Source organism: Hyperoodon ampullatus (assembly GCF_949752795.1).
Source record: "Hyperoodon ampullatus genome assembly, chromosome: 6".
Classification (NCBI taxonomy): Eukaryota; Metazoa; Chordata; class Mammalia; order Artiodactyla; family Ziphiidae; genus Hyperoodon; species Hyperoodon ampullatus.
In genome coordinates, this window is record NC_136919.1 from 36,609,917 (window position 1) to 36,626,155 (window position 16,239).

A 16,239-nucleotide genomic window follows, 5' to 3' on the forward strand; every position below is an offset into this window, starting at 1 on the left:
GGCCCCTGCTTGCCGCAACTAGAGAAAGCCCTCGCACAGAAACAAAGACCCAACACAGCCAAAAATAAATAAATAAATTAATAAATTAATTAAAAAGCAAGTTAAAAAAAAAAAGACAAAGGGAGAAGACAGCTATCTACAAGCCAAAGGAGAGAGGCCTCAGAAAGAATCCAATCCTGCTGATATCTTGATCTTGGACTTCCAGCGTCTAGACTGTGAAGAAATAAATTTCTGTTGTTTAAGCCAGCCAGTCTATGGTATTTGTTATGGCAGCCCTAACAAACCAATATACTGCTACACTGTATTTCATGGTAGTGAGTGACAATAGAGGCAGTGTCACTGGTAAGCATCCACTGGCAATGTTCTAAGCAGATTGTTTAAATTTTAAATTTAAAATTAAAATTTTCAAGTTGTTTATATTTAATGGTAATATATTCACATTCAAAATACTAAAAGTATAAAAGAGCCTAGCTTGATCACTTACTAGCTCCTATATTGCCAGGTTACCCAGTTCCCTTCTGGGCTCAACCAACCAACAGTACCTGATTTTTGTGTGCCCTTCTAGAGATATTCTATGCATATAAAGACAACTATGTACATATATATTCATATATTCCCTTCAGTTGCTTACTATGAACACCAATTTAATCTCTTACATTTTTTTCACAGAGCTATCTGGGAAATTGACTTTATATGGAGAAATTTAATTAAAGATTGCTTCTTCTTCTTTTTTTTTTTTTTTTTTTTTTTTTGCGGTACGCGGGCCTCTCACTGTTGTGGCTTCTCCCGTTGAGGAGCACAGGGTCCGGACGCGCAGGCTCAGCAGCCATGGCTCACGGACCCAGCCGCTCCGCGGAATGTGAGATCTTCCCAGACCGGGGCACGAACCCGTGTCCACTGCATCGGCAGGCGGACTCTCAACCACTGCGCCACCAAAGCCCCAAGACTGCTTCTTCTGAATTGCAATTTGAGTTCTAGATTTAATCTTTACTTACATTTTACAAGCAGAAGAAGATGGAAATTTCTGAAGTTCTGCACATAATGAATTCACTGAAGAATGTTGGTTTGTTAGGTGTAGATGAGTTAATGGCATTTCTAACTCTACTAGAATATATAAAAATTTAAAAAATCATGTTACATAAACATTGAATAAAATTATGTATAATTCATAACTTTTTGTAAGCAACTATTATGTTTGATCATTGTGTTACAACAGAAATTTTCAATCAAAAGAAATTTGGGTTATTTGAAACACAAAATAACAGTTTTAAATTTCCATCCATATAAAGGATTACACATATACCACATGGTGTCTCAACTATGATACTAGTGATTTTTAAAAAATACATTGGCAACTAAGCTTTATTGTTTACTATATAAGATAAATTCTAAGACTTTATGTGTAATAATGTTTTCAATTCTGACAACTTATGTTTTCAGTACTTAAGAGGTAGTACTATTTTTATCTCCATACTAAATACTGGTGATGTTAAACAAATAGTATTAATAGACAGTAATTTTTCACCTTAAAAAGTATGGAGTCTAGGTGGCCTAGCACAGAGTTATATCTTTTATAAGGTGGGCTTGAAAAACTAATCCTCATTTATCATAAGTTGTCAGTGTGTTTCTGTCACTTTCATAAATAAAGCAGTATACTTCCAAATAGATGATTAATATGATCAGATATAAATGTAACTAAATAACAGCATCATCAACATAGTTAGGGAGCAATACAATCTGGCATTACACTGGAACAAGAGATGATTCTGAGATTCCACATTTGGTAGGATAGTGATAGTAACAATAACGATGGGATTGCTTTGGGGATTAAAAAGTTCAATTTATGAAAGTATAACAAGGGTCAGCAAGACTGCTAATACTGAGGTAAAATATAAAGTTCTTTTTAACTGAGCTATAAAATTACAAGATTTCTATTTTTAATATTAATGCTATTTCCTCCATTCCTCTTCCTCAATCTTTGTAACTCTCCTCTTTTGATGCTAGAAGGATGTTAATGATAGTAACAAATGTAAAGGGCTAGATAAAAGAACAACTTGGCTTGCAATAATCAAATTTTAAACATGAAAACTGTCTCATAGTAGACTTTATATGGAATGTATTGTACTTTTACATCATATATAGGTATCCCCTGATAAGCTCCATGATTTATTCAAAATTTCTACCTGGTTCCTTGTACTCTGGTTCATATTGACTTTGAATGGCCAGAGTTTCTGTGGAGCTGCATTTTATATCCTCAATGTCAATTCCATGCTTGATAGTAAGATCTGGGGAAAAAAAAAAAAAGGAAAAAGCCTACTACCAGCAAAAGTACTATGATATTAGTTTTTCTGTAATCTTGTTCATTCTTCAGTGGCAATGATTCTGAGTACACCATTTAGTACACCATCAGGGCCAAGTGAAGGCTGGGAGTGTAGCACCACAGTCATTCAGTACATTCACCTGTCCTTTTCCATTACCATGCATAGATTTGTGTCCTTCTAACAAGCCCATGGGCCACCTGCAGTTTTGAGCTCTGCTAGATTTTCAAGTTCTGGTATAAGTTTGATCTATTTACTTAGGTTGGCTTTTCATTACCTTGCTTGACTTGTAGGCTCATCAGTAATCCCCTTGATTTAGTCTTGTCTGCAAGAATTCCTTCAAGTCTGTTGATGGCAAGCATCCCTATTCTCAAAGGATATCACAAATCCCCCTTCACTCCTCCCTAATATTATTTATCTTTGATTATTTCAACTGGAATGTATGAGAGAACAGGTAAATATTTGGGCTCAAATTATATTAAAAGACTTCAACAATATTTACTAGTCTAACTGGGAAGAAACCATCTAAATTCTAGGTTATGACTCTACCAGTCATCTGATTCCATGAATCATAACCTTACTCTGAGCTTCTAAAGTCAGCATAGAAGTTGTTAGTGCTTTGTCACTATGTATAAGAAAATAACTCAAAAAAATTAATACAGTCATATGTGTTTTAGCTCTATTTTTATAATTATCTTGAAATGATTAAATTAATTTCAGAGACATTTTAAGCTTGCGAGTGTATAAAGAGGAGACAATGAGAAAAGTGTCTTATCAATAATAATTTTGAGATTTCGTTGTGTAAACTTACAGGACACTTTAAAAATCTGAAGGTTCAGAAAAAAGTTTAATGAACAAGAATTTTTATAACAAATATTATTAAGTAGTTCTAACAAGTAATAGATTTTAAATTTAACTCTCACCTCTTTTGAAAAGCTTTTCATTTTCATCTACATAATTTATTATTTCTGGCATTAAGCTTAATGACTCCTTCAGTTCTGAGAGTGATGGAATATCAACTTCTTGTTCGAGGTTTGTAGATATTAAGAATTCACACTCAGGCAAAATTGATGCCTGAAATAACATATAGGTAAAATTAGTTTTTAGTGAGGTTTTCCAAATAAATATTTCTGAGTTCATAAATAGATACATTTGCTTAATTGGTGTACCAAACTTTAAACTAAACCCACACTCAAAAACTTTAATGCTCAGTATACATTTTATTTAAAAAGTAAGTGTAGCAGCCAAAAAATTATACTACAAGCAATGTTCTCTCTGAGTAATATCCTTCATGGCCACTGATTACATTAGTGACATACAATATCCCTAGATGCAGAAGTATCTCCTTTTATGTTAATAACAAATTTTCAAAATTCTAAATTAAAAACAATCACTGCAGCAAATGAGAGCTGGTGAATGGAGAAGTAAAAAGAGCAGATGGAATGGAATGGATCTTTACTGCATTCCACAGAATTTATTTCTCTTTCATTCCTACAGAACTGGATTCTTCAACAAGTGAGACTGTATGTGCATAACTCTCAGAATTAACAGGGGAGGAAGAGGGAGACTGGAGAAAAGGGGCTAATAGGTGAATTAATATTTTTACCATGTGTGTTAAAGTTTTTAGTAAAAAAAAAAAAACCTTTAAACGCCTTAAGACCAATATATATATGACCACTTAATGTCCTATACCAGGTATATTGATGAAAATTATTTAAAAATTCCCTGTACCTGGGCTGTACACCAGACCAATTAAATCAGAATATATCTGAGTAGGATCCAGGTTTCAGAATTTTACTAAAATTTATCAAGTACTTCCAATGTGTAGCCAAGGTTTAGACCACTGTCTCTGAAGTAAATTTGACTCCTTAATTGATACACGTTCAACCCGTTATTAAGTCTTTTTAACTTGACAATAGTAGATGGCCAATGTATATTACTACATCTTGTAAAAGTGTGATTTACTAACTTTTATTTAAAAATTACTGAAAGCAAATATTACAGCTTCATTTAAACCTACTGTATCTTCTAGCTTCTCCTGACAGAAGTTCTCTTTATCCATGTAAAAATCCTCCACAAAACCTTTCATATCTCCTTGAAAAGAGGAACACTCCCTTAACAAAAAATAAAACATTAAATTAGTGTTTACTAAAAGCAAGGTACATACCAAATGCAGTTAATCAAAATACATAGTGATTAAAATTAGAGTTGAGGTAAACAATGATAAAATACTATGATTGATAACATCTAGACTTGTGAGCATACAAAGAATATTTTCTTCTCTTAAAAATATTCACAACACTGGGCAATTAAGTACCTGAAAAAATCAGCTTCTGTGAAGATCTGTCCTTTGAAATCTAACAGGGGATCCTTTACCAAAAATAGTTTTAGCCTACTCAACAAAGTATGCGAAGTTGGTAGCTGATTTCTATAGGTCATCAAATAATTTACAAAAATTATTTCTTCATCAATAGACAAATCTGAAAATAAATAAGAAATATAAAGGAAGAAGAAGAATCTAAAAGTTATACAAAAGGATCTAGATAGTTACTGTAGTCAGCCATTGATTCAGTCGGGGTTTTCAAACGCATTTTAAAAATTGATTGATTGATTGATTTAAAGTATAGATGATGTACAATATTATATAAGTTACAGGTGTACAATATAGTGATTCATAATTTTTAAAGGTTATCCTCTATTTATAGTTATTATAAAGTATTGGCTATATTCCCTGTGTTGTACAATATATTGTTATAGCTTATTTTATACATAATAGTCAAACACATTTTAAATTCTTTAGTTCTTCATTGTACTGTGCAAATAAATCATGTAGCATAGTACTGGTATGTAGGCAGAAGCTCAATAAAATTTAACATTATTTAGTACACTGAGTAGTAACCAAATGTCCTGAAAGAGTTGTAAAGGCTCATATTTTTTTCCAACAAAATTAATGTAATCAGTGGAGGAAAATATCTTGTGGTCTTATGCCTCAAAATAGCCAGGGTTAGCCTCAGCAAGACTGTAAAGAAATAAAAGCATTTGACTTTTGCTGACCCTGGTGTTTTCTTCTCTGTAAGATTTTATCTCTTAAGGTCTCCAATTCATCCCCAGAGACTGACATGTAGGGAATGGAGATGGTCTAAAAAGCCTATAAATGAGACCAACTCTGATTCTAGCACACTAAGGTTGTTCAAACATGTTTGTTACAAAATTAATTACAATGGAAGCTGTGTAGTGAAGTATCTACTAGAGAAGTGTGACACAGCTTACATATTAGGAAACATGACTGCTAACAGTTAATTGTTGGAATAGGTTTCTCCTCTCTATCCCCTCTCTATCGTGTTTGGGTCACTTTAGAATCTTAGCTAACAGTATCAGTGCTTTAGCAGTTTCTAGGCTCAGGAGGGAACATAAAACCTACTCCCATTCCTCAATAATCTGAGTGGAAAAAGAAAGAGGAAAATATAAGCTCAGATGAGGAATTACTCAGAAAACCAAGCTCCCCAAAGCAAAAGCCACCTTGAAGGGGAAGCAATGGTCTCTTGTTTTGGGCAGTGGCCTTTCAGTTAAGTAATTTTAGAATGGTATGAGAGGATAGCATGAAGTGATGTCTCCCATGACCAGCTACATCACTGGTATACATGTGCTTAATAAATATGTGGTGTAGAGTAGAGAGGCAGGGACCATCTCTTTGCCTAGTGCTAACTTAAAATACCAAAAGAGAACCTGTTGTGTAAACTAGCCTCCTAAGAGATTATTTATCTGTTTATTGGAACCTGTTAAGTTCTTGACAATCCTGTGGCCAAGAACTTCCCATGCATGACACACCGCAGAAAGCTAGCCAGAATCAGTTCCATGTCTAAGCAGGGTTTAGCTGAGACGATTTAAAGATGGTTTGTTTGTAAATCCATTCTGTAAGTACTAATGAAGTCATGTTAACAGTAAAAACCCAAACAGCATTCATTTATATCCCCATCTCCACCTTCCACTTTCAAACACAGCTCCTCTAGCCGTCTTTCCTTCCTACAGGCTCATCCTGGTATTTCTGGGAGTCCATGAGGATGTCTCATATCAGTTATGAGGTCTTGTTTTCTAACCACCTTTTTTTTTTAACATCTTTATTGGAGTATAATTGCTTTACAATTGTGTTAGTTTCTGCTGTATCACAAAGTGAATCAGCTATACATATACATATATGCCCATATCCCCTCCCTCTTGTGTCTCCCTCCCACCCTCCCTTTCCCACCCCTCTAGGTAGACACAAAACACCGAGCTGATCTCCCTGTGCTATGTGGCTGCTTCCCACTAGCTATCTATTTTACATTTGGTAGTGTATATATGTCCATGCCACTCTCTCACTTCGTCCCAGCTTACCCTTCCCCCTCCCCATGTCCTCAAGTCCGTTCTCTACGTCTGCGTCTTTATTCCTGTCCAGCTCCTAGGTTCTTCAGAACCATTTTTTTTCTTTTTAGATTCCATATATATGTGTTAGCATATGGTATTTGTTTTTCTCTTTCTGACTTACTTCACTCTGTATGACAGACTCTAGGTCCATCCACCTCACTACAAATAACTCAATTTCTCTTTATGGCTGAGCAATATTCTACTGTATATATATGCCACATCTTTATCCATTCATCTGTCGATGGACACTTAGGTTGCTTCCATGTCCTGGCTATTGTAAATAGTGCTGCAATGAACACTGTAACCACCTTTTTCTGTTGGAGCCACTTGAGGGCAGCATCACACCACAACTAATGTTCTTTATAACTATCAAAGGTTTTACCAGGGGTGTTATTTCCTTATATTCTAAGAAATCCATCATACCCTGGATTTCTTACCTTATTACCACTATTATATGTACCAACACAGATATGAGGAGACTGTTTTCCTCTATTGTAGAGGAGTGTTAAATTGTCACGAGGAAACAAAATTTTGGCTAGTTAACTATGAAAAAAAGCAGAAGGAAAGAGGTCTACTGACAGGAAAGAAGATAGGGTTGTTCTTTGCAGAAGATACTTTTGTCTACTTAGAAAACCCAAGATAACGAAATGAAAACAACTGAGTTCACTAAAGTGTCTGATAAAAAATTATAAAATCAATGGTTATCAAATATATGTATATAAACCTAGTAAAAAATTAATGAAAAAACTCATTCATCATGGCCACAAATATGCAAATATTGAGGAATAAACATAACAAAAATGTGCAGAAAGTATATGGAGGAAACCATAAAATGTTACTGAGGAGCATTATCAATCAATCAATCAATAAACTTGAAGACAAGGCAAGATAAACCGTTTTCCTGGCTAAAAAGACTATCTATGGTCAAAATTCTAAAAGGTACCAATAACATTTCGATATCTCAAGTGGTCTATCTTGGAACTTGGAAAACTGATTACAAAGTAAGTCTGGAAGAATATAGACGTGAGAGTAGGAAAAAAATGAGGAGACTATTAATACATGTTACACTAGTGTATTAAGTAGTTAAAACTGTATGATACTGACACAATAATAGGTAAATCAATAGAACATAATAGAAAATCCAGAAACAAACAGTAATGTGGATGAGGATTTGGCATATGATGTAAGTGGCATTTCTAATCAGTGGGGAAAGGAAAGAGTATTTCATAAAAATATTGGGACAACTGCCAAAACATTTAGGAAAAAAATTTTTTATTTTTACTTTTAAACATACGCTAAAATCTTGAAGAAAACCTCAAACAAAATATGAATAAATATTTATTTAATCCAAGGAAGAATTTTCTCAGTATTAAAAACAATGAAAGAAATCATAAAGGAAACATTGACAGGACTGGTTAGGTTCAAATTAAATATATTTGGGGTTATTGATATCTTTGATACATAAAGATAAAATATAAGAATAGAAAAAGAGACAAAGAAGAGAATCATCTCACAACATAAAAATATGCAAATGAACACTAAACACCAGTAATTTAAAAAATGCAAGTAAAAACATAATTTTTTGCCCATCACATTAGATAAATGTATTACAACATCAATAGTAATGATGATAAGGCTGGCATGAATAGGGTATTCTCATACCATGCTAGTGGACATATAGCCAAAAAATGCTTACATCAATAATTTCATTTCCAGAAATTCACTCTAAGGAAATAATTGGAAGTGGAAACATAATGCAAAAAATTAAGAAACAGAAACCTCATTAAATAGAGTTGGGAGATGATCGGGGAAGCTCTCATGCTCTGCTATGATAGCAGAGCCCAACAGAAGGAAGACGCCTCTTCTTTCCTGGCAAGGACTCAGCCAATGAAAAGCCATAGACTCTTTGTTTACTATAGCCCTCCCAACTTCCTTTTCCCCTCTATAAAAGAGTTCCCCCGTTGCTGGGCAAGGACTTACATGTGGCTCACCATGGTTGCAGACCTGGAATTGCAATTCTCTGCTGATCCCAAATAAACCCATCTTTGCAGGAGAAATATCTGGCAATCTATTTATTTCAGGTCAACAATACATTTAGGAACGTACTTTAAATTAAAAACAACATTAATTGGGAAATCTATAATACATGAATAAGATTAAAAGCTGCAGTCATTAAAAGCCATGATTTGGAAGAAAACTTAAATATATGGTGAAATGTTCCCAAAATACTGTTAACATTTAAAAATACTATAAGGCAATAAGATCACAATAGTAAAACAATTTTGTTTAGATTATAGGATTATAAGTTTTTAGTAAAGGGACATTCTATGTACATAAGATGTAGGAAAACATAAAATTCATTAATAAAATTTTAAATGAATGAGGACTGATAAAATTCAGTCCTCATTCATGACAAAAGCTCTTAGCAAACTCAGAATAGAAGAAGCTTCCTCAACCCAATAAAGTATGTAAGTTTTTCTAACGTTTCGCCGTTGAAAGTGATGTAAATATTGAAATAATATTTACATCATTTTTAATGGTGAAACAAAGTATTTCCTTTACTATCAAAACAAGACAAGGATGGCAACTATTACTGCTTCTATTGAACAATGTACTGGAGATCCTAGCCAGCACAGTAGTACCAAAAAAGGTATAAATGTTGTAAAGGGAGAAACAGATGTCTAATGAAATCACTATCTTGAAGACAGTCTTCCCACGTTCACTGCAGCATTATTCACAATAGCCAACAACCTAAGTGTTGAGAGATGAATGGGTAAAGAAAATGTGATACACACACACACACACACACACATACACACAGGGAATATTGTTCAGCCTTGAAAAAGGAAATCCTTCCATTTGCAACATGAATGAAACTGGAGGGCATTATGCTAAGTGAAATAAGTTAGAGAACAACCAAAACTACCACATGGTATCACTTATATACAGAATCTAAAAAAATTTTTTAATTAAAAAATAAAAAGCCAAACTCATGGAAACAGAGAGTAGAATGGTGGTTGCCAGGGGCTGGAACTGGGGTGTGGGGGAAATAGAGAGAGGTTGGTAAAGGGTACAAACTTGCAGTTATAAGTAAATAAGGTCTGAGAATCTAATATATAACATGGTGATTATAGGTGATAATACTGTAGTGTTTAAATTTGCTAAGAGAGTAGAACTTAAGTGTTCCCACCAAAAAAAAAAAAAGAAGAAAAAATAAGGTCAATATGTGAGGTGATGGATGTGTTAATTAACTTGATGGTGGGAATCCTCTCATAATGTATACGCATATCAAATCATTACATTGTACACTTTAAATACATTACAATTTTATTTGTCAGTTATACCTCTGTAAAACTAAAATACATGTGGGTGCTTGATGAAGATAGGGGGCTGCTGCTTTTTATTATAAACATTGAATAACTATTTGACTCTCTAAACTATGTACATGTACAATTTTTAAAAATTAAAATTTTGTATTTGTTTATATATTCCTGGGATGTCTAAAAGGATATTCATAAAAATGGTTACATTTATTGATAAATAATATGTGAATATTATAGAAAAATTAGTACATATCAACAAACCAACAAACAATTAAAAAAATACCCACTGTTTTTATGTCTTAAAGAAATATGTTTGGAATTAACTTATAATTTAGTAATAACTATATTTCTTATAAGACAGAGCAAATTTACAGTATCAATTGAATCTCAAAGTATAATACATTCCTTTCAATTTAGACAGTGAGACCAAAGTATCTATAAATCTGGTAGCAATCAATATAACTGCAAGGAAAATAAATGGAATTGCAAATTTAAATTTATAAAGTGACGTCAAATGACACAGGACCCTTAAGGAGATATAGGATATGGACAATTCATATGTATTTGGGAAACTCAAGCATATTTTCATTCGGTGTATAATAGTTAAAGAAGCTTCTGGTTCTAGCTGATGACAGATACTATGAAATTTGCCAATAGATGCTTCTAGCTTGCCACATTAATATAATAACAGCTGTGGTTGGGTAGCCTGTTATTTTTTACAAATCATATCTTTACATGTACATATATAATTTGATCCCTACAAAATTGTTTATAAGAAATTAAAAGAATGAATTAAAAGAAAGAAATTATAGAAGAAAACTGAAAACCACAAACTTTTTAATAACTGTCAAAATTGTACCACTTTTTAAGAGTAGATTTAGACTATGATCAAATCTTCTGACTCCAAATTCAGGCTCTTCCTATTATAGCATACACTCAAGTTTAGTCTTTAATGCAATCTCTATCTTCTCAAACTATAAGAGGGATTTAACTCTCTCTATATTGCACACATATCTGCCAACACTAAAAATTTTATACACCATTTATGTATCTACATAAAAACAGCACTAAAAAAACCAAATTATTTTTCATGTTCAAGCTAAAGCATATCTTAAATGATTGTAGCAATTATATAATGGAGACATAAGTTTTTCAATATAAAAAGGGAATAGGTTGTTATACATACAAGAAAGGTAGTTCTCAGCAAGTTTTTACACAGTTGGAAAAATTTATCACCCTCTAGTAAGATGAGAGATTTGGAATATAGTTTGGATAAAATGTATCTTTAATCATTACTTACTGTAAATTTGTAAAAACGGAGTGAATTTCTTGACCTAATACTGCAACTCTTCTATCTCCACTTTGAATTATGGTTTCATATAAATTAGATAAGATTGAAAATCTTTAGCATATTTGGGAAAATAAAATATAACTATCACTTAATAATCTGCTAATTTAATGTTACACCAGACTGCTGTGTCATCAGATCTGTACATAGATGCTAATATCGTTATAGCAATATGTTGTGAGCAACATATGATCAAACCTCTGAGGCTATTCTGAAGCTCAGCACACTTAAACTCCAAAAACAACTACATTTACAAAAAGGGGATTAATATGAAAGAAAATATTTCACTAATGTGAAACTTAGAATTACAATTTTGTGAGTGAATACCCTTAGCAAAATAAAAAATTTTTAAATCCAATAAAAGAAAAAAAAATCACCGAAATGAAAATTTGTATATTAGTAAGAAATGTTTTATAACAATGGAAATAACAAATGTTTTACCTTGCTTCTGTGCTTGAAGTAATGGATATTTTTCTAAGCAGTTGACAAGTGTAAAGACTTCATTGTAGTCCTTATGGGTATATAAGCTGGCTTCTCCTACTTCAGTTTGGGAGTCTGGGTTTGAACTTGGAACAATTTCCTCAGATTCACAGCTAAGCTCGGTCACCATTCCTGTAACTGTTTTCCTGTGACATTAGAAAATTACTGATTTTGTGTATGTCCTATTTTAAAACATCTTTATTAACAAGTAGTATATGTTCACTGTAGAAAATTATCAAATTCCAACAAATCCAGAGAAAAATTACCCATAGCTCCACCATTCAAGAGATGAATTTTAAAATTTTGTATTTTCTCAATTATTTTGGAATATTTTAAAATAAAAGTGGATTCAAGTACATAGTATTCTGTAACCTGTTCTTCTTCTGCTAAACAATGAAGCATGAGCACATTTATATGTCAATCAATGTACATTGACTTCATTTTTGAGTGGATGAACAAGAACCTATTGTATTGGTAAATAATAATTTATTCAACCAGTTCCCTAGTATTGGAAATTTAAACTTGTAATTGTTTGCTATTATGAGCAACAATGCAAGGAATGTCTTTGTGCACTTGTCTAATCGTTTTCTCAAAATGCAGTTCCTAAAAATGGAAATGATGAGGTTAAAGATACATAGATTTTTAGACTTTGCCATGCATTGCCAAAATGCCCTTGTGCTGGATATTGAATGTCTGCTTTTCCATGTCATTATCCAACGTTTTACATTCTGTTCTACAACCTTGGAGACTGATCTCTGTGAACCAACTAGGCTCCCTTGCTCTGTCTTCTGGTTGCGCTCAACCAGTGGAAGCATTGGCAGGAGATCAAAGGTGGGAAAACAAACAGGTTGAAATATTATTCTTTCCAAATCTTTCCCTCCTGGGCCACAGTTTGGAGAAGTGGCTGCATTCTTCTACCAACAGTTACATCTTTTATCAGACAGCCTCTCTCCCATAGTTGCAGTTCTTACTGTTTTGGTTACTGCTCCTTCAAGCTTAGGGTGGTAACAACTTCCAGCAGTTGTTAGTCCTGGGAGCTTTTTTTTTTACTCCCTTGACCCTGCCTGTACCTTGCCTGTTTCCTGATTGATCCAGGTATATCTGCCATTGTCTAATCACTGGGGTATTTGGACTTAAAGAGATCTTTCCACGGATTTTTGCAACAGATAAATATATTATTGGCAATTTAGCTACACATTCTAATATACATTTTTTATGATATCCTAAAATATGTTAGCCTTAATAATTCTCTGTACAGACTGAAAGAACCAAAATCAATATAATTCCCCAATGTAATTAGAGAAAAATAATGAACATGTCATACCCAAATCATATATAGAAAAATCTCTAAAGTTTCTGCTTTACTCTTTAAGAAAATACAAGGTACAAGAAAAAATATTTCAACTCACCCAGGTCCATATTACTCATAAGAACACTGATTCCTATGTGGATCTTTATAGACTTCTAAATTTAGTGCTTAGATAACTGCTGGGTTTTTTTGTTTTTTTTTTTTTTCGGTACACAGGCCTCTCACTGTTGTGGCCTCTCCCGTTGCGGAGCACAGGCTCCGGACGCGCAGGCTCAGCGGCCATGGCTCACAGGCCCAGCCGCTCCGCGGCATGTGGGATCTTCCCGGACCGGAGCACGAACCCGTGTCCCCTGCATCGGCAGGCGGACTCCCAACCACTGCGCCACCAGGGAAGCCCTATATAACTGCTTTTTAAAAAAATAAATATTACTGACAGAGTCAGTACTTTATAAAAATCCTTGGTACTATAGTTTTGAGAAAACCCCATCAATTCTCTTTTCCTAGATATAAGTGAACTGTAAAGACCAGTATTTCCTGGATCTCCTCCTTGTCCAATATTATCTGTTCTTTGTTCATTGGTGCCACTCCCTCTGCCTAACTTGTAGTGCTGATGTTTCCCAGGCTTCCAGTCTATATTGTCTTTGCTTTCTTTGCATATCATTCTTTTTGAGTAAATTCATCCACTGCAGTTCACTAATTCCTTAACTTAAATGAAATATTTATTGAGTGTCTACAATGTGCTAACACCTCTTTAGGCACTGGGAGTGGAATGGTGAACAAAACAAAGTTCTTGCCCTCATGAAGTTTACCTGCTAATGGGACAATAGACAAACATATAAATAAGTAAATAACATAATGTCAGGTGGTGAAAAACTGTTATGAGTGAAATAAAAAGAGATATTAGAACATCAATTAACAGCCAGAGGGTTGACAAAAGGTATATTTTAGAGAGTGTAGTTAGTAAATGGCCTTCTGAGGAGCTACAGCTACCTGAATAATGGTAGGGAGTAAGCCATACAGAGGCTTAAAATAGGGGAGCAAGGTTGGCATAGTCTCTAAGAAAAGCAGAAAGGTCAGGGTGACTGGAATTGAGTACCACTGATGAAATGGATAAACCACCAATAACTGAGACATTTCATGATCTGATCTATGTCTTTAAAAAAAAATCACAGGCAAACTCTTAGAAGAAAATATAGGAGTAAATCCTTGTGATTTTGGTTTAGGTAAAGGCTTCTTAGATATGACACCAAAAGCACAAATAACAAAAGAAAAAGTAGATAAATCGAACTGCATGAAAATCTAAAAATTTTGTGCTTCAAAGGATACCACCAAGGAAGTGAAAAGACAATCCACAGGAGAAAATATTTGCAAATCACATATCTAATAAGGGACTTGTATCTAGAATACATAAAGAACTCTTAAAACTCAATAATAAAAAGGCACATAACACAATTTAAAAATGGCAAAGGACTTGAATAGACATTTCTGCAAGGAAGATATACTAAAAGCCAATAATTACATGAAAAGATGCTCAACATCATTAGCCATCAGGGAAATGCAAATCAAAACTACAATGACATGCAATGAGCCACCCACCAGGATGTCTATAGTCAAAAAGACAGATGATAACAAGTATTGACAAGATATAAATAAATTGTAACTTCATATACTGCTGGTGGGAATGTAAAATGATACAGCTGCTTAGAAAACAGTCTGGCAATTCCTCAAACAGTTAAACACAAAGTTACCATATGATCCAGCAATTCCACCATTAGAGAAATAAAATCATATGTCTGCACAAAAACTTGTCCACAAATGTTTATAGCATCATTACTCATAATAGCCAGAAAGGGGAAAAAAATATTCATCAACTGATGAATGGATAAATAAAAATGGTATATCCATAAAATGGAATATTATTTGGTCATAAAAAATGAAGTGCTGGGAATTCCCTGGCAGTCCAGTAGTTAGGACTCCATGCTTCCGCTGCAGGGGGCAAGGGTTTGATCCCTGGTCAGGGAACTAAGATCCCTCATGCCATGTGGCCAAAAAAAAAAAGTGTTGATACATACTACCAAATAGATGAAACTTAAAAACATTGTGCTAAGTGAAAGAAGCCAGTCACAAAAGATCACATATTGTATGTGTGATACTGTGATTTATAACATGAGATATATATTTGGTCTTCATATCCGTTTCTGGCACAGATCTCCTAAAGCCATTGGAATTTCCTAAGTGATGAGAGCGATAAAGTTATCTTTGGTTATGTGAATAAGGTGACTTTTGGAAAGCACCTAAGGATGGGGACTGGTTGCCACAAGAAATAATCATGTGACTAGAAGACTGGAACTTTCAGTTCCACCCCTCTGACCTCCAGGGAGGGGAGAGGCTGGAGGTTGAATCAACTGCCAATGACCAGTGATGTAATCAATCATGCCTATGTAATGAAGCCTTCCTAAAGACCCAAAAGGACAGGGTTAAGAGTTTCCAGGTTGGTGAACACATGGAGGTGCTGGGAAAGTGGGGTGATGGGAGAGAGTATGGAAGCTTCATGCCCTTTCCCCATGCCTTGCCCTATGTATCTCTTCTATCTGACTGTTCCCTTTTGTAGTAAACTGGTAATCCAGTAAGTAAAATGTTTCTGTAATTCTATGAGTCTATCTAGCAAGTTGATTGAACCCAAAGAGGGGGTTGTTGGAACCTCCAATCTATAGATGGTCAGTCAGAAGCACAGGTGATAACCTTGCAAACGGCATCTAAAGTGTGGGGTGCGAGGGCAGTCTTATAGAACTAAACCCTTAACCTGTGGGATCTGATGCTATCTCCAGGTTGATAGTGTCAGAATTGAGTTGAATTGTAAGACACCCAGCTGGTGTTAGAGCATTGCTTCATGGTGTGGGGAAATCACCACCACCACCCCACCCCCTGCTGGGATTGGTATATGATTTTAGTTAGATTCCATTTAAAAGAAATGTACAGAATAGGCAAATCTGGAGAGGCAGAAAGAAGACTTGTGGTTGTCCGTCCAGGGTAAGGGGGAAAGAATAGGGAGTGATT

At 34.3% G+C, this 16,239-nt stretch overlaps 1 protein-coding gene across 1 annotated transcript in view; it reads right to left on the reverse strand.

Annotated features, from left to right (window-relative positions):
- Positions 1-16,239, reverse strand: part of SHOC1 (shortage in chiasmata 1) — a gene marked incomplete at both ends in the record, with an annotated part of 81,328 nt that overhangs the window by 54,852 nt on the left and 10,237 nt on the right. The window contains 6 exons of the mRNA XM_079706620.1: positions 996-1,104; positions 2,184-2,285; positions 3,242-3,392; positions 4,321-4,432; positions 4,636-4,798; positions 11,835-12,019. Coding sequence (XP_079562746.1) covers positions 996-1,104; positions 2,184-2,285; positions 3,242-3,392; positions 4,321-4,432; positions 4,636-4,798; positions 11,835-12,019 — 822 coding nt within the window. The remainder of the gene's footprint in view (positions 1-995; positions 1,105-2,183; positions 2,286-3,241; positions 3,393-4,320; positions 4,433-4,635; positions 4,799-11,834; positions 12,020-16,239) is intronic.